We start from the raw sequence: 20,281 nt of genomic DNA on the forward strand, positions 1-20,281 counted from the left end.
TTAACAGATGTTATTGGGTCACATGCACATATTTAACAGATGTTATTGGTCACATACTCATATTTAACAGATGTTATTGGTCCATACACATATTTAACAGATGTTATTGGTCCATACCCATATTTAACAGATGTTATTGGTCCATACCCATATTTAACAGATGTTATTGGGTCACATACTAATATTTAACAGATGTTATTGGTCCATACCCATATTTAACAGATGTTATTGGGTCACATACCCATATTTATCAGATGTTATTGGTCCATACCCATATTTAACAGATGTTATTGGTCCATACCCATATTTAACAGATGTTATTGGGTCACATACTAATATTTAACAGATGTTATTGGTCCATACTCATATTTAACAGATGTTATTGGGTCACATACCCATATTTATCAGATGTTATTGGTCACATACTCATATTTATCAGATAGCAGATGTTATGGGTCACATACTCATATTTATCAGATAGCAGATGTTATTGGTCCATACTCATATTTAACAGGTGTTATTGGTCCATATTTAACAGATGTTATTGGGTCACATACTCATATTTAACAGATGTTATTGGTCCATACTCATATTTAGCAGATGTTATTGGGTCACATACTCATATTTAACAAATGTTATTGGTCCATACTCATATTTAACAGATGTTATTGGTCCATACTCATATTTAACAGGTGTTATTGGTCCATATTTAACAGATGTTATTGGGTCACATACTCATATTTAACAGATGTTATTGGTCACATACTCATATTTATCAGATGTTATTGGGCCATCATGATCATCATATTCCCTATTGCCACCGGGCCCTGGTAAAAGTGCACTATATGGGGAATAGGGTGCCATTTGGGATGCAACCATACTGTAGCTCTCAATACTTGGAGGAAGTAGAAACATAAATGTGCTTGTTGTTCACTCTGTCCTAATATACACTGCATCATGTTGTTCAATCAGACTTCCTAATATACACTGCATCATGTTGTTCTATCAGACTTCCTAATATACACTGCATCATGTTGTTCTATCAGACTTCCTAATATACACTGCATCATGTTGTTCTATCAGACTTCCTTACTTCAATCAATGCTTTTGATCAAACTGTTTCCTGTCCTCATCTCTGTCTCATATCCTCTGACTGTTTCCTGTCCTCATCTCTGTCTCATGACTGTTTCCTGTCCTCATCTCTGTCTCATATCCTCTGACTGTTTCCTGTCCTCATCTCTGTCTCATATCCTCTGACTGTTTCCTGTCCTCATCTCTGTCTCATATCCTCTGACTGTTTCCTGTCCTCATCTCTGTCTCATATCCTCTGACTGTTTCCTGTCCTCATCTCTGTCTCATATCCTCTGACTGTTTCCTGTCCTCATCTCTGTCTCATATCCTCTGACTGTTTCCTGTCCTCATCTCTGTCTCATATCCTCTGACTGTTTCCTGTCCTCATCTCTGTCTCATATCCTCTGACTGTTTCCTGTCCTCATCTCTGTCTCATATCCTCTGACTGTTTCCTGTCCTCATCTCTGTCTCATATCCTCTGACTGTTTCCTGTCCTCATCTCTGTCTCATATCCTCTGACTGTTTCCTGTCCTCATCTCTGTCTCATATCCTCTGACTGTTTCCTGTCCTCATCTCTGTCTCATATCCTCTGACTGTTTCCTGTCCTCATCTCTGTCTCATATCCTCTGACTGTTTCCTGTCCTCATCTCTGTCTCATATCCTCTGACTGTTTCCTGTCCTCATCTCTGTCTCATATCCTCTGACTGTTTCCTGTCCTCATCTCTGTCTCATATCCTCTGACTGTTTCCTGTCCTCATCTCTGTCTCATATCCTCTGACTGTTTCCTGTCCTCATCTCTGTCTCATATCCTCTGACTGTTTCCTGTCCTCATCTCTGTCTCATATCCTCTGACTGTTTCCTGTCCTCATCTCTGTCTCATATCCTCTGACTGTTTCCTGTCCTCATCTCTGTCTCATATCCTCTGACTGTTTCCTGTCCTCATCTCTGTCTCATATCCTCTGACTGTTTCCTGTCCTCATCTCTGTCTCATATCCTCTGACTGTTTCCTGTCCTCATCTCTGTCTCATATCCTCTGACTGTTTCCTGTCCTCATCTCTGTCTCATATCCTCTGACTGTTTCCTGTCCTCATCTCTGTCTCATATCCTCTGACTGTTTCCTGTCCTCATCTCTGGCTCATATCCTCTGACTCGTCATGACCAGACGGTAAGAGGCCTACTGTGTCCCTCTTGTTCTCCACCAAACTCCTCAACTAGACTAGGCCATCCTTCCAGTAGCATTAGTTTGGAACTAACTACTTCCACTTTACTTTATATAGACTCTACAGTCTTAGAAGTAAAGGTGCCTGGAAGCTTTTTGGGTTGCCACACCGCCAGAATCTTTCCAGTTAAAAGAAGGTCCTAGAGGAACCCCTGTAAAGGTTCAAACTGGAACCTTTTTGGGTTGCCACAACGCCGGAGTCTCTCCAGTTAAAAGAAGGTCCTAGAGGAACCCCTGTAAAGGTTCAAACTGGAACCTTTTTGGGTTGCCACAACGCCGGAGTCTCTCCAGTTAAAAGAAGGTCCTAGAGGAACCCCTGTAAAGGTTCAAACTGGAACCTTTTTGGAATGCTAGGGGTTCTATTTTGAACCTTTTTTAATAATATATTACAGTTTTGGCAGCCTATCAGATTGAAGGCGTGGCGTGGCGTTCAAATGTATTTTTGGCAAACCCGTTAGCATAAATGTAATTCCTGTTCATCATGTTAAGTTTGTATATCTTACATTTAAGTTTTCCTTTAATATTTATGCATATGACATATTTTAATGTAATATTATTAATATTAACATTCCTCATTACATATAGTAATAAATTGGTAACTATTCTAGCTTTAGGATTTGCATAGGTTCTTGAGGAACTCATAGACCTCTGTTAGCCTCATTGACGCTATGAAACTGTCAGTGTTTAATTTAACGTGATGACAATACAACAGAACTGATGAAGAGAAAGGACATTTACTGTAACAGGTGGCCGAAAAAATATATTGATTAAAGCCACGCCCCTACTAAGCCACGCCCCCACTCCACTGATAGAAGCACACTCACACACACTACATGTTGTTTAAATGTATGTAAACTACTAAGCCACGCCCCTACTAAGCCACGCCCCCACTCCACTGATAGAAGCACACTCACACACACTACATGTTGTTTAAATGTATGTAAACTACTAAGCCACGCCCCTACTAAGCCACGCCCCCACTCCACTGATGGAAGCACACTCACACACACACACACTACATGTTGTTTAAATGTATGTAAACTACTAAGCCACGCCCCTACTAAGCCACGCCCCCACTCCACTGATGGAAGCACACTCACACACACTACATGTTGTTTAAATGTATGTAAACTACTAAGCCACGCCCCTACTAAGCCACGCCCCCACTCCACTGATGGAAGCACACTCACACACACTACATGTTGTTTAAATGTATGTAAACTACTAAGCCACGCCCCTACTAAGCCACGCCCCCACTCCACTGATAGAAGCACACTCACACACACTACATGTTGTTTAAATGTATGTAAACTACTAAGCCACGCCCCTACTAAGCCACGCCCCCACTCCACTGATAGAAGCACACTCACACACACTACATGTTGTTTAAATGTATGTAAATTGTAAAGTATTTTGTCTATAATGTTTTTGTTCGTTATGTGTCCCAGTAAGACTAGCTGTCACCATTGGCGTTGGCTAACGGGGATCCTAATAAATCAAATCCCTCCAGGGTTCCTCCATGAACCTGTTGCTATATTGATCCATTAAAGGTCCTCCTAGAACCTCTCCACTAACCAAAGGTGCATGTATGAACCATTGACTAACAATGGTTCCTCGCAGATCTCCAGGGTTCCTCAAGTCACCTCTAATTCTAAGAGCGGTTAGACTAAATACCCAAGTAACAACTCACTTTTTGTCCTACAGGTGAACGAAACCAGAAGTACAAAGAACTAAAGAAGAGAGATGAGACTATGGACAGTGAGTTGACCATTACATACTTTCTGTGAACCATTCCTGCGTAGGTTGTAGGAAGTTACATATCTTGTATCCCTTTCAGTCTAAGACGTTTTCCCTGCCAACTTTTTTCGTCCTTTTTTTTATATCTGAAAGTTATTCCCGGTATCAAAGACAAAACCTTTATTTCCGCCAAAACGACTTAGTAATAATTTCGGTCAAGTTCTGCCTACGGCTTAGAATGTAACGTAGCCATAATGCCGAGGCGACATTAGCACGCTCTACGCTCTTAATCTCTTGATGGTTGCTAGGCAGCACAAGTTTTCTGCAGGCTATCTCTGCAGTAGATTGCAATTCCGCCCCCTTTGGCAGTTCTATCTTGTTGGAAAATGTTGTAGTTGTCTAGTGTGTTGGGAACAGAGAATAAAAGGAGTAGATTTCTGGGCGTGGTAGAATAGATTCAGGGCATAATGTGCAGTCGTGGCCAAAAGTTTTGAGAATGTCACAAATATTAATTTCCACAAAGTTTTCTGCTTCGGTGTCTTTAGATATTTTTGTCAGATGTTACTATGGAATACTGAAGTATAATTACAAGCATTTCATAAGTGTTAAAGGCTTTTATTGACAATTACATGAATATTTGCAGTGTTGACCCTTCTTTTTCAAGACCTCTGCAATCCGCCCTGGCATGCTGTCAATTAACTTCTGGGCCACATCCTGACTGATGGCAACTGATTATTGCATAATTAATGCTTGGAGTTTGTCAGAATCTGTGGGTTTTTGTTTGTCCACCCGTCTCTTGAGGATTGACCACAAGTTCTCAATGGGATTAAGGTCTGGGGAGTTTCCTGGCCATGGACCCAAAATATTGATGTTTTGTTCCCCGAGCCACTTAGTTATCACTTTTGCCTTATGGCAAGGTGCTTCATCCATCATGCTGGAAAAGGCATTGTTCGTCACCAAACTGTTCCTGGATGGTTGGGAGAAGTTGCTCTCGGAGGATGGTTGGTACCATTCTATATTCATGGCTGTGTTCTTATGCAAAATTGTGAGTGAGCCCACTCCCTTGGCTGAGTAGCAACCCTACACATGAATGGTCTCGGGATGCTTTATTGTTGGCATGACACAGGACTGATGGTAGTCTTCTCCGTACAAGCTTTTTTCCAGATGCCCCAAACAATCGGAAAGGGGATTCATCAGAGAAAATGACTTTACCCCAGTCCTCAGAAGTCCAATCCCTGTACCTTTTGCAGAATATCAGTCTGTCCCTGATGTTTTTCCTGGAGCCTAAATGCTACATGCTATAATGTAGCCTAAGAGTAGGCCTATTATTTTGCTCGATCATGTGGAGGCAACTCCAAAAGCCCATGGAGGTTGAAATATGAACACCAGACTCGCATGCTTTTGAAAATAGGATTGCTATTATTTTCTATGGCTGTCATGATGAAGGTATGCCCCTACTCCTGCTCCCTAACAAAGTGGAGTGAGGGTAGGAAAGAGAGGAAATTGGGCCTCCCGAGTGACGTAGCTGTCTAAGCCACTGCTTCGCAGTGCTTGAGGCATTATTATAGACCCGGGTTTGGTCCCGGCCGTAACCCGGGAGACCCATGAGGTAGTGCACAATTGGTGAAGTGATCGTCCGGGTTAGGGGAGGGTTTGGCCGGACAGGATTTCCTTGTCTCATCGCTCTCTGGCGACTCCTTGTGGTGAGCCGGGCGCCTGCAAGCTGACCCGGTTCCGGGTTAAGCGGGCAGTGTGTCAAAAAGCAGTGCGGCTTGGCAGGGTCGTGTTTCGGAGGACGCATGTCTCTCAACTTTTGCCTCTCCCGAGTCTGTACGGGAGTTACTGCGATGGGACAAGACTGTAACTACCAATTGGATACCATGAAATTGTGGTGAAAAAGGGGTAAAATTACAAAAAAATGATAATAATAGGAAAGAGATGAAACGTGGATGAAAACAGCACAGACTGTTTCTAAATTTCACTTTTAACATGTCAGCGGTATCACATATTTCCGTGGCAAGTTCTGTTATATCCCATTATATTCTTATTAGAAAAGATACAGTGGGGCAAAAAAGTATTTAGTCAGCCACCAATTGTGCAAGTTCTCCCACTTAAAAAGATCTGTTGACCTCTGTCATTGCCAACAAAGGGTATATAACAAAGTATTGAGAAACTTTTGTTATTCACCAAATACTTATTTTCCACCATAATATGCAAATCAATTCATAAAAAATCCTACAATGTGATTTTCTGGATTTTTTTTTCTCATTTTGTCTGTCATAGTTGAAGTGTACCTATGAAGAAAATTAAAGGCCTCTTTCATCTTTTTAAGTGGGAGAACTTGCACAATTGGTGGCTGACTAAATACTTTTTTGCCCCACTGTATCTGTGTTGACTGTGATCGGATAGGTGTGTCTTTGTCTGTTTCGTTAACAAAATAACAAACTATTGATTTCAATTGGCTGGTGTAACCACGGCTACACAGACCTGTAACATGCCCGATTAAAACTCAAAATATTATTTTCCTTTTTGGAAACACATTTTATTCGTCCTTATAATGTTTCTTAGGAACCTGCCTAAAGCAATTGATAATGGCTATAATGTTTAATGGTGTATATTCAATGTATTTCTTAAAATAGACAACGCCCACCCTGCACACCACTACTACCAGTCCTCCCCGGTGTGCCGGGAGGAATGAAAGGTGTATTCAGGCAAGAATGTTGTCAAAATGGGCCTGTTTATAAAGAGAGAGGGGGGGGTCATAGAAACATTGCCCGTTTGATTTATTTTTACAGCCTAAATAGTGTAAATCCTATGTGTAAGCAGTATTGTAGTCTATACTGATCGTTTATCTGGCATTGATTCATATTTCCACAGGTTTTCTGGATTCATTTGATGAGACTAAAGCTACAGAGGTGGAGAAAAACCGTCAGACACAGGCCATCATCGTAGCTCTACTGGAACACTCCAGCAGAGTGAGTGAGAGAGAGAGAGTGTGTGAGAGTGTGTGTGCGTGTGTGTGAGAGAGAGAGAGTGTGTGAGAGTGTGTGTGTGAGTGTGAGAGAGAGAGAGAGAGAGAGAGACCAAGGAGGCCCTACAGCAGCACCTAGATCTTCTGCACAGATTCTGTCAGACCTGGGCCCTGACAGACCTGGGCCCTGACAGACCTGGGCCCTGTCAGACCTGGGCCCTGACAGACCTGGGCCCTGTCAGACCTGGGCCCTGACAGACCTGGGCCCTGACAGACCTGGGCCCTGACAGAACTGGGCCCTGACAGAACTGGGCCCTGACAGACCTGGGCCCTGACAGACCTGGGCCCTGACAGACCTGGGCCCTGACAGACCTGGGCCCTGACAGACCTGGGCCCTGACAGTAAATAAGACCAAAATAATGGTGTTCCTAAAAAAGGTCAAATTCCCAGGACCACGAATACAAATTCCATCTAGACACCATTGGCCTAGAGCACACAAAAAACTATACATACCTTGACCTGAAATTCTTCAACAAAACTGTGAACGTTCCATCAAAGGAACATAAAATTCGACATACCAATTAGGATCTGGCTAAAAATACTTTTATCCGTTATAAAACCCATTGCCCTTTATGGTTGTGAGGTCTGGGGTTCACTCACCAATCAAGAATTCACTAAATGGGATAAACACGCGGCCGATACCGACTAATTATCAAAATCCATAAAAGATCTGTTAAATTCTACAACCACCTAAGAGGAAGCGATTCCCAAACCTTCCATAACAAAGCCATCACCTACAGAGGAAATAAACCTGGAGAAGAGTCCCCAAAGCAAGCTGGTCCTGGGGCTCTGTTCAGAAACACAAATAGACCCCACAGAGCCCCAGGACAGCAACACAATTAGACTCAACCAAATCATGAGAAAACAAAAAGATAATTACTTGACTCTTTGGAAAGAATTGACTAAAAAACAGAGCAAACTAGAATGCTATTTGGCCCTAAACAGAGAGTACACAGTGGCAGAATACCTGACCACTGTGACTAACCCAAACTTAAGGAAAGCTTTGACTATGTACAGACTCAGTGAGCATAGCCTTGCTATTGAGAAAGATCGTCGTAGGCAGACCTGACTCTCAAGAGAAGACAGGCTATGTGCACACTGCCCACAAAATGAGGTGGAAACTGAGCTGCACTTCCTAACCTCCTGCCCAATGTATGACCATATTAGAGACATATTTCCCTCAGATTACACAGATCTACAAAGAATTTGAGAGAGAGAGAGAGACGAGAGAGAGAGACGAGAGAGAGAGGAACAGAGAGGAGAGACGAGAGAGAGAGAGAGACGAGAGAGGAACAGAGGAGAGACGAAAGAGGAACAGAGAGGAGAAAGAGAAAAGGGGACAGAGAGGGGGAGGGAGGGAGAGAGAGACAGAGAGAGCTCTACTGGAACACTCTAGTGGAGGGAGGGAGAGGTTCAACTGATGTTACCCATCTGCCATGTGCTTGTCTGCTGTTCTCAACGAAACAGCTCGGCCACTAAGTTCAACACTTGGACTTGCCTGTGTTAAAATACTCCCAGGTCACAGCTTCGACGTTGCCTTGTTAAAATACTCCCAGGTCACAGCTTGGACGTTGCCTTGTTTTGCCTTCGTTCTTCTTCGTTTGTTTATTACGAGTTAGCTGAATCAACCGTTTATTTCTGTACCCCAGCTGTTCTCTGTCATGTCGTTCACACAGGTTCTGCTTTAAGTCATTAAACTACAGTTTAATAGACACGGAACTCCTAACTCCTATCAGATACTAGGGTTTTCATAAATCTTCTCAATACTGCAGGGTTGTTGAAGTGAAGAAGCTCGTTTAAAGGAGATGTCTCGTGTGTGTTGATGCAGAACATGAACAGGATGCGCCAGATCTCGTCGGTGACGGCCAGTGAGCTCAAGTCCATGCAGGAAGACCTGAGCTTCAAGGAGACGGAGATGCACAAGTCCCAGAACACAGCCAAGGGTCTGTCTTCAGGTTAGTACAGTCCCACAACACAGTACCACAACACAGCCAAGGGCCTGTCTTCAGGTTAGTACACAACACAGCCAAAGGCCTGTCTTCAGGTTAGTACACAACACAGCCAAGGGCCTGTCTTCAGGTTAGTACAGTCCCACAACACAGTCCCACAACACAGTCCCACAACACAGCCAAGGGTCTGTCTTCAGGTTAGTACAGTCCCACAACACAGTCCCACAACACAGTCCCACAACACAGCCAAGGGTCTGTCTTCAGGTTAGTACACAACACAGTCCCACAACACAGTCCCACAACACAGTCCCACAACACAGCCAAGGGCCTGTCTTCAGGTTAGTACAGTTCCACAACACAGCCAAGGGCCTGTCTTCAGGTTAGTACAGTCCCACAACACAGCCAAGGGCCTCTCTTCAGGTTAGTACACAACACAGTCCCACAACACAGTCCCACAACACAGCCAAGGGTCTGTCTTCAGGTTAGTACAGTCCCACAACACAGCCAAGGGTCTATCTTCAGGTTAGTACAGTCCCACAACACAGCCAAGGGCCTCTCTTCAGGTTAGTACACAACACAGTCCCACAACACAGCCAAGGGTCTGTCTTCAGGTTAGTACAGTCCCACAACACAGCCAAGGGTCTATCTTCAGGTTAGTACACAACACAGTCCCACAACACAGCCAAGGGTCTATCTTCAGGTTAGTACAGTCCCACAACACAGCCAAGGGTCTGTATTCAGGTTAGTACACAACACAGCCAAGGGCTTGTCTTCAGGTTGGTACACAACACATTACAACACAGCACAGTCCCACAACACAGCCAAGGGTCTGTATTCAGGTTAGTACACAACACAGCCAAGGGCTTGTCTTCAGGTTGGTACACAACACATTACAACACAGCACAGTACCACAACACAGCCAAGGGCATCAGGTTAGTCCCACACAGTGATGATAGTCTGTTTACAGCCACTGTAAAACTCTCTCTCCACTGGGTCCACCATACTGTAAAACTCTCTCTCAGCTGTGTCCACCCTACTGTAAAACTCTCTCTCAGCTGGGTTCACCCTACTGTAAAACTCTCAGCTGGGTCCACCCTACTGTACAACTCTCTCTCAGCTGGGTTCACCCTACTGTAAAACTCTCAGCTGGGTCCACCCTACTGTTTAACTCTCTCTCAGCTGGGTTCACCCTACTGTAAAACTCTCAGCTGGGTCCACCCTACTGTAAAACTCTCTCAGCTGGGTTCACCCTACTGTAAAACTCTCAGCTGGGTCCACCCTACTGTTAAACTCTCTCTCAGCTGGGTTCACCCTACTGTAAAACTCTCTCTCAGCTGGGTTCACCCTACTGTAAAACTCTCAGCTGGGTCCACCCTACTGTAAAACTCTCAGCTGGGTCCACCCTACTGTAAAACTCTCTCTCAGCTGGGTCCACCCTACTGTAAAACTCTCAGCTGGGTCCACCCTACTGTAAAACTCTCTCTCAGCTGTGCCCACCCTACTGTAAAACTCTCTCTCTCAGCTGTGTCCACCCTACTGTAAAACTCTCTATCTCAGCTGGGTCCACCCTACTGTAAAACTCTCTATCAGCTGGGTCCACCCTACTGTAAAACTCTCTCTCAGCTGTGTCCACCCTACTGTAAAACTCTCTCTCAGCTGGGTCCAGCCTACTGTAAAACTCTCTATCAGCTGGGTCCACCCTACTGTAAAACACTCTCTCCCCCTTCTCCACTGCTGTCCTGTCGATGTGGATAGAGGGATGCTTCCTCTGCTGTTTCCTGAAGTCCACGATCATCTCCTTTGTTTTGTTGACGTTGAGTGTGAGGTTATTTTCCTGACACCACACTCCGAGGGCCCTCACCTCCTCCCTGTAGGCCATCTCGTCGTTGTTGGTAATCAAGCCTACTACTGTTGTGTCGTCTGCAAACTTGATGATTGAGTTGGAGGCGTTCTTGGCCACGCAGTCGTGGGTGAACAAGGAGTACAGGAGGGGGCTGAGAACGCACCCTTTTGAGGCCCCCGTGTTCAGGATCAGCGACGTGGAGGTGTTGTTTCCTACCTTCACCACCTGGGGTTGGCCCGTCAGGAAGTCCAGGACCCAGTTGCACAGGGCAGGGTGGAGACCCAGGGCCTCAAGCTTATTGATGAGCTTGGAAGGGTACAGTACTATTGTGTTGAATGTTGAGCTATAGTCAATGAACACCATTCTTACATAGATATTCCTCTTGTCCAGATGGGACAGGGCAGTGTGCAGTGTGACCTATTGGGGCGGAATGCTAATTGATGTGGGTCTAGGGGGACCGGTAAGGTGGAGGTGATATCATCCTTGACTCGTCTTCATGAGAGCTCATGTTGCGCAACATTTCTATAGGCTATGCAATTGCGTGAGAAAACAGAGTGATGGCCTCTATTAAAAATGGTTTTGATGATAGATCCCAAATGAATATAACCACTATAGCATCCCACAACTGTCCAAGACTATGTTTGGAATATTTATTCCTTGAACAGAATATAAACTTTTGTACTTTGGAGGATAGATAGTAGATTGACATAAACTAGTGCTTTTGCTGTTCGTTAGTCCTAACTTATCTTGTTGGCCGACGAAAAGGAAATGTGGACAGTTTCTTCCCAATATCTTCAATATGCACCTCGGAATTGGATCAGGAAGCACGCAGCTGCATCCCTGATGAGTGATACTGTAACGGTGGAGGCTATATTACATGGATTTATTGTGAAGGTGGAGGCTATATTACATGGATTTATTGTGATGGTGTAGACTATATTACATGGATTTATTGTGAAGGTGGAGGCTATATTACATGGATTTACTGTGAAGGTGTAGACTATATTACATGGATTTATTGTGAAGGTGGAGGCTATATTACATGGATTTATTGTGAAGGTGGAGGCTATATTAAATTGATTTATTGTGAAGTTGTAGGCTATATTAAATTGATTTATTGTGAAGGTGGAGGCTATATGACATGGATTTATTGTGAAGGTGGAGGCTATATTAAATGGATTCATTGTGAAGTTGTAGGCTATATTAAATTGATTTATTGTGAAGGTGGAGGTTATATGACATGGATTTATTGTGAAGGTGGAGGCTATATTACATGGATTTATTGTGAAGGTGGAGGCTATATTACATGGATTTATTGTGAAGGTGGAGGATATATTACATGGATTTATTGTGAAGGTGTAGACTATATTACATGGATTTATTAGATTTTTTTTAAAAAATGTAGACGGTCCAATGGTCTGCATCACTTGCTTGTAGCCTAGATGTGGAAGCCAAGAGATGCTAAATGTGTTTATGTTAATAAACGGTCAGTTACCGCGAGACCGGCAGTTATTTGCTTGACAATCACCGGCTGACAACATGTTGTGACCTCCACAACACTAGTCCACCCTACTGTAAAACTCTCTCGTCTCTCTTTGACAACCAACTAAGACTCGATTTGTCGAACTGGGTACAAATCTGCATTTTCAATTTACCTCCATGGTGACTTAATGAGAACTGCTGACCGAACAGTAAGGAAACCCAGCCCCAACAGTAAGGATGATGTCTACAAACACTCTATAGGCTGAAATGAGAGATATCTCTCTGAATACTGACGAAGTAGTGTGCCGATTGATATGATACAGAACGTTTTACAGTAACGTCTTTATATTGAAAACTTACGACTAAGAAGTTTTATGGAATCTGTGTTCAACTCGATTTGTGGCACATGTGCGTTACTGCTTGGACTGTCATTCTTACTTTCCCCAGTTTCCTCCTTGCTGATTAGTAACAGTACGCATCAGATCCATCTCTACCTTATCTTCCTGACTACACGATAAGCAATCAGCAGAGGATGAGGACACTACACTGTCAACACGCGCAGACACACATTGTTAGGCTAAGACTGGACTATATGCAGTGCCTTGCGAAAGTATTCGGCCCCCTTGAACTTTGCGACCTTTTGCCACATTTCAGGCTTCAAACATAAAGATATAAAACTTTATTTTTTTGTGAAGAATCAACAACAAGTGGGACACAATCATGAAGTGGAACGACATTTATTGGATATTTCAAACCTTTTTAACAAATCAAAAATTGAAAAATTGGGCGTGCAAAATTATTCAGCCCCTTTACTTTCAGTGCAGCAGACTCTCTCCAGAAGTTCAGTGAGGATCTCTGAATGATCCAATGTTGACCTAAATGACTAATGATGATAAATACAATCCACCTGTGTGTAATCAAGTCTCCGTATAAATGCACCTGCACTGTGATAGTCTCAGAGGTACGTTAAAGGCGCAGAGAGCATCATGAGGAACAAGGAACACACCAGGCAGGTCCGAGATACTGTTGTGAAGAAGTTTAAAGCCGGATTTGGATACAAAAAGATTTCCCAAGCTTTAAACATCCCAAGGAGCACTGTGCAAGCGATAATATTGAAATGGAAGGAGTATCAGACCACTGCAAATCTACCAAGACCTGGCCGTCCCTCTAAACTTTCAGCTCATACAAGGAGAAGACTGATCAGAGATGCAGCCAAGAGGCCCATGATCACTCTGGATGAACTGCAGAGATCTACAGCTGAGGTGGGAGACTCTGTCCATAGGACAACAATCAGTCGTATATTGCACAAATCTGGCCTTTATGGAAGAGTGGCAAGAAGAAAGCCATTTCTTAAAGATATCCATAAAAAGTGTTGTTTAAAGTTTGCCACAAGCCACCTGGGAGACACACCAAACATGTGGAAGAAGGTGCTCTGGTCAGATGAAACCAAAATTGAACTTTTTGGCAACAATGCAAAACGTTATGTTTGGCGTAAAAGCAACACAGCTCATCACACTGAACACACCATCCCCACTGTCAAACATGGTGGTGGCAGCATCATGGTTTGGGCCTGCTTTTCTTCAGCAGGGACAGGGAAGATGGTTAAAATTGATGGGAAGATGGATGGAGCCAAATACAGGACCATTCTGGAAGAAGACCTGATGGAGTCTGCAAAAGACCTGAGACTGGGACAGAGATTTGTCTTCCAACAAGACAATGATCCAAAACATAAAGCAAAATCTACAATGGAATGGTTCAAAAATAAACATATCCAGGTGTTAGAATGGCCAAGTCAAAGTCCAGACCTGAATCCAATCGAGAATCTGTGGAAAGAACTGAAAACTGCTGTTCACAAATGCTCTCCATCCAACCTCACTGAGCTCGAGCTGTTTTGCAAGGAGGAATGGGAAAAAATGTCAGTCTCTCGATGTGCAAAACTGATAGAGACATACCCCAAGCGACTTACAGCTGTAATCGCAGCAAAAGGTGGCGCTACAAAGTATTAACTTAAGGGGGCTGAATAATTTTGCACGCCCAATTTTTCAGTTTTTGATTTGTTAAAAAAGTTTGAAATATCCAATAAATGTCGTTCCACTTCATGATTGTGTCCCACTTGTTGTTGATTCTTCACAAAAAAATACAGTTTTATATCTTTATGTTTGAAGCCTGAAATGTGGCAAAAGGTCGCAAAGTTCAAGGGGGCCGAATACTTTCGCAAGGCACTGTAGCTACAGCCGCCCACACTGATCAGATCGACTCCCTGCTCCCCCCCCCCCCACCCGTTTCCTCCTCGTAACTGAGTTTATTTATCAAATACAGAGCTGGCTCAGAGCCAGGGGTTTCCTTCCTTTGTCTTCAGCCTCACAGCATAATGCTGATCCCCTAGATAATGTCTTATCAACATAATGCTGTTCCCTCTAAATAATGTCTTATCAACATAATGCTGTTCCCTCTAAATAATGTCTTATCAACATAATGCTGATCCCCTAAATAATGTCTTATCAACATAATGCTGTTCCCTCTAAATAATGTCTTATCAACATAATGCTGTTCCCTCTAAATAATGTCTTATCAACATAATGCTGATCCCCTAAATAATGTCTTATCAACATAATGCTGATCCCCTAAATAATGTCTTATCAACATAATGCTGTTCCCTCTAAATAATGTCTTATCAACATAATGCTGCTCCCTCTAAATAATGTCTTATCAACATAATGCTGTTCCCTCTAAATAATGTCTTATCAACATAATGTTGTTCACCCTAAATAATGTCTTATCAACATAATGCTGTTCCCTCTAAATAATGTCTTATCAACATAATGCTGTTCCCTCTAAATAATGTCTTATCAACATAATGCTGTTCCCTCTAAATAATGTCTTATCAACATAATGCTGTTCCCTCTAAATAATGTCTTATCAACATAATGCTGTTCCCTCTAAATAATGTCTTATCAACATAATGCTGATCCCCTAAATAATGTCTTATCAACATAATGCTGTTCGCACTAAATAATGTCTTATCAACATAATTCTGTTCGCTCTAAATAATGTCTTATCAACATAATTCTGTTCCCTCTAAATAATGTCTTATCAAGATAATGCTGTTCCCCCTAAATAATGTCTTATCAACATAATGCTGTTCCCTCTAAATAATGTCTTATCAACATAATGCTGATCCCCTAAATAATGTCTTATCAACATAATGCTGTTCCCTCTAAATAATGTCTTATCAACATAATGCTGTTCCCTCTAAATAATGTCTTATCAACATAATGCTGTTCCCTCTAAATAATGTCTTATCAACATAATGCTGTTCCCTCTAAATAATGTCTTATCAACATAATGCTGTTCCCTCTAAATAATGTCTTATCAACATAATGCTGATCCCCTAAATAATGTCTTATCAACATAATGCTGTTCCCACTAAATAATGTCTTATCAACATAATTCTGTTCGCTCTAAATAATGTCTTATCAACATAATTATCTTCGCTCTAAATAATGTCTTATCAACATAATGCTGTTCCCCCTAAATAATGTCTTATCAACATAATGCTGTTCCCTCTAAATAATGTCTTATCAACATAATGCTGTTCCCTCTAAATAATGCCTTATCAAGATAACTAACGCTGTTCCCTCTAAATAATGTCTTATCAACATAATGCTGTTCCCCCTAAATAATGTCTTATCAACATAATGCTGTTCCCTCTAAATAATGTCTTATCAACATAATGCTGTTCCCCCTAAATAATGTCTTATCAACATAATGCTGTTCCCTCTAAATAATGTCTTATCAACATAATGCTGATCCCCTAAATAATGTCTTATCAACATAACTAACGCTGTTCCCTCTAAATAATGTCTTAGCAACATAATGCTGTTCCCTCTAAATAATGTCTTATCACCATAACTAATGCTGTTCCCTCTAAATAATGTCTTAGCAACATAATGCTGTTCCCTCTAAATAATGTCTTATCAACATAACTAATGCTGTTCCCTCTAAATAATGTCTTCTCAACATAATGCTGTTCCCTCTAAATAATGTCTTATCAACATAATGCTGATCCCTCTAAATGATGTCTTATCAACATAATGCTGTTCCCCCTAAATAATGTCTTATCAACATAACTAACGCTGTTCCCTCTAAATAATGTTTTATCACTGAAACTGTCTACGTCCCAAATGGAACCCCTATTCCACAAATAGTGCACTGCTTTATGGCTCTGGTTAACGGGCCTATGTAGGGAGTAGGGTGCCATTTGGGATGCAGCCACTGCCAAAGCCACCCGCTAGGCTGCTACATGTCCTTGATCCTACTGTTCTGAGCCAGAGAAACATGGTTCCTTTCACTAGTCTGTCTTTCATCAGTGGGCTTTTCCTTTCACAGCTCAGTGAAAATAGCTCAGAGTCAATCTTACAGAAGTGAAATAATGACACTCGCTTTTTGAGGTAAATGATCAGGCCACGCTGGTGTTTTTTTTGTAATTCATGTAACTTCATAACAATTATAATCATACTCTCTACATCATTTAATAAACAGACGATTATCTGTGCACTACCCAGCGGCCCTATGTAGCAATGTGTCTGTGTGTGAGGCAGGGATTCCTGGGGGGAGAGAGAAAGGCCCTAACCCCAGGAGGAAGCTGTAGAGAATGCACAGAAGTGCTGATGGGGCACTTTACTGCTCTGTACACAGCAGCAGCTCCCCCTCCACTGGCTGGGTCTGGGGCGCAACGCTATCAGTAGGAACCGGGCTGCTTCCCCTTCCTGCTCTCAGACCTGCCCCAGCACAGCTCCCTGTCTTTGGTCCCTGCCCCCAGCCTCTGCCCTCTGCTCTAAATAATTCTCCCAGACCCTGCGGGGCCCCTGTTCCAGCCCCCAAGCCCAGACTCAGGCTTCCCCAGCCCATGCCTGTCCCAGCCTGCCTCTGTCCCAGCCTGCCCATGTCCCAGCCTGCTTCTGTCCCTCCCTGTCCCAGCCTGCTCCTGTTCCAGCCTGCCTTTGTCCCAGCCTGCCTTTGTCCCAGCCCGCCCCTGTCCCAGCCCCTGCCCGAGTGCTTTCTCCTGCCCCATCCGGCCTCTGTCCCAGCCCACCCCTGTCCCAGCCCCTGCCCGAGTGCTTTCTCCTGCCCCATCCGGCCTCTGTCCCAGCCCACCCCTGTCCCAGCCCCTGCCCGAGTGCTTTCTCCTGCCCCATCCGGCCTCTGTCCCAGCCCGCCCCTGTCCCAGCCCCTGCCCGAGTGCTTTCTCCTGCCCCAGCCCGCCCCTGTCCCATCCTGCCTCTGTCCCAGCCCGCCCGACTGTCTTCCCCTTTCCCCAGAGCCTGGGCCCTTAATCTCTATTGACCTCTAGCTCTGTCCTGTCATCAACATAAATCTTTCTGGTTTCATCCAAGGTGGGATGATAATGGGCTAGCTCTAAGGCTGTAGAAGGCTCTAAGGATCTTACATTTTACATTTACATGTTAGTCATTTAGCTCTTATCCAGAGTCAGGGAGTCATTTAGCAGACGCTCTTATCCAGAGTCAGAGAGTCATTTAGCGGACGCTCTTATCCAGAGTCAGAGAGTCATTTAGCAGACGCTCTTATCCAGAGTCAGAGAGTCATTTAGCAGACGCTCTTATCCAGAGTCAGGGAGTCATTTAGCAGACGCTCTTATCCAGAGTCAGAGAGTCATTTAGCAGACGCTCTTATCCAGAGTCAGGGAGTCATTTAGCAGACGCTCTTATCCAGAGTCAGGGAGTCATTTAGCAGACGCTCTTATCCAGAGTCAGGGAGTCATTTAGCAGACGCTCTTATCCAGAGTCAGGGAGTCATTTAGCAGACGCTCTTATCCAGAGTCAGGGAGTCATTTAGCAGACGCTCTTATCCAGAGTCAGTCATTTAGCAGACGCTCTTATCCAGAGTCAGAGAGTCATTTAGCAGACGCTCTTATCCAGAGTCAGGGAGTCATTTAGCAGACGCTCTTATCCAGAGTCAGGGAGTCATTTAGCAGACGCTCTTATCCAGAGTCAGAGAGTCATTTAGCAGACGCTCTTATCCAGAGTCAGTCATTTAGCAGACGCTCTTATCCAGAGTCAGAGAGTCATTTAGCAGACGCTCTTATCCAGAGTCAGAGAGTCATTTAGCAGACGCTCTTATCCAGTCAGAGAGTCATTTAGCAGACGCTCTTATCCAGAGTCAGTCATTTAGCAGACGCTCTTATCCAGAATCAGAGAGTCATTTAGCAGAAACTCTTATCCAGAGTCACCGAGTCATTTAGCAGACACTCTTATCCAGAGTCAGGGAGTCATTTAGCAGACGCTCTTATCCAGTCAGAGAGTCATTTAGCAGACACTCTTATCCAGAGTCAGAGAGTCATTTAGCAGACGCTCTTATCCAGAGTCAGAGAGTCATTTAGCAGACGCTCTTATCCAGAGTCAGTCATTTAGCAGACGCTCTTATCCAGAATCAGAGAGTCATTTAGCAGAAACTCTTATCCAGAGTCAGTCATTTAGCAGACGCTCTTATCCAGAATCAGAGAGTCATTTAGCAGACGCTCTTATCCAGAGTCAGTCATTTAGCAGATGCTCTTATCCAGAGTCAGAGAGTCATTTAGCAGACGCTCTTATCCAGAGTTAGAGAGTCATTTAGCAGACGCTCTTATCCAGTCAGAGAGTCATTTAGCAGACGCTCTTATCCAGAGTCAGTCATTTAGCAGACGCTCTTATCCAGAGTCAGTCATTTAGCAGACGCTCTTATCCAGAGTCAGTCATTTAGCAGACGCTCTTATCCAGAGTCAGTCATTTATCAGACGCTCTTATCCAGAGTCAGTCATTTAGCAGACGCTCTTATCCAGAGTCAGTCATTTAGCAGACGCTCTTATCCAGAGTTAGAGAGTCATTTAGCAGACGCTCTTATCCAGTCAGAGAGTCATTTAGCAGACGCTCTTATCCAGAGTCAGTCATTTAGCAGACGCTCTTATCCAGAGTCAGTCATTTAGCAGACGCTCTTATCCAGAGTCAGTCATTTAGCAGACGCTCTTATCCAGAGTCAGTGAGTCATTTAGCAGACACTCTTATCCAGAGTCAGTGAGTCTGTGTATTCATCATAAGATAGCTAGGTGGGACAACCACATATCACAGTAAGTACATTTTACTGTTAGTTCACAGGAGCATTTCGACTCTTCTCTGTCCTGGAACAACCTTCACCCTGAAGCTAGGTCAGAGTCCCTGCCCATTTTCCCAAAAACATCTTAAATCCTCAAGAGTATTTTAAATAACACTCTCTCTCTCTCTATCTAGGGTTTGTGTTTGATCATAGCCTGAATGTAGGGAGGGGCAAGAGACCAGAGGTGGAAGAACAGAGTGCTCAGTTTTGGGGTGTAGGGTTGGATCATAGCCTGAAGGTAGGGAGGCCCAAGAGACCAGAGGTGGCAGAACAGAGTGCTCGGGTTGGGGTGTAGGGTTTGATCATAGCCTGAAAGTAGGGAGGGGCAAGAGACCACAAGAGGCAGAACAGAGTGCTCGGGTTGGGGTGTAGGGTTTGATCATCGCCTGAAGGTAGGGAGGGGCATTTCCTCTTTCTGTTCTGTAGGTAAACACCATGGTCTTGTAGTGGATGGGTTGGGGTGTAGGGTTTGACCAGAGCCTGAAGGTAGGGAGGGGCAGTTCCTCTTGCTGTTCTGTAGGTAAACACCATGGTCTTGTAGAGGATGTGAGTTTTGACTGGAAGCCAGTGGAGTGCGGAGGAGCAGTGGGGTGATGTGGGAAGGTCGAACACCAGACGGGCTGCAGCGTTCTGGATAAGTTGCAGGGGTTTCATGGCACAAGCGGGGAGCCCAGCAAACAGCGAGTTGCAGTAGTCCAGATGGGAGATGATAAGTGCCTGGATTAGGACCTACGCCACTTCCTGTGTGAGTTAGGGTTGTATTCTACAGATGTTGTAGAGCATGAACCTGCAGGAGTGAG

General features: G+C 43.8%; 1 protein-coding gene across 1 annotated transcript in view; it reads left to right on the plus strand.

Moving 5' to 3' along the window:
* LOC139421841 (intraflagellar transport 74) overlaps nucleotides 1-20,281 on the plus strand; it is a 66,947-nt gene that overhangs the window by 29,893 nt on the left and 16,773 nt on the right. Inside the window, exons 14-16 of the mRNA XM_071172963.1 lie at nucleotides 3,995-4,048; nucleotides 6,905-7,002; nucleotides 8,887-9,013. Coding sequence (XP_071029064.1) covers nucleotides 3,995-4,048; nucleotides 6,905-7,002; nucleotides 8,887-9,013 — 279 coding nt within the window. The remainder of the gene's footprint in view (nucleotides 1-3,994; nucleotides 4,049-6,904; nucleotides 7,003-8,886; nucleotides 9,014-20,281) is intronic.

The sequence above is a fragment of the Oncorhynchus clarkii genome, chromosome 12, assembly GCF_045791955.1.
Source record: "Oncorhynchus clarkii lewisi isolate Uvic-CL-2024 chromosome 12, UVic_Ocla_1.0, whole genome shotgun sequence".
Taxonomy (NCBI): domain Eukaryota; kingdom Metazoa; phylum Chordata; class Actinopteri; order Salmoniformes; family Salmonidae; genus Oncorhynchus; species Oncorhynchus clarkii.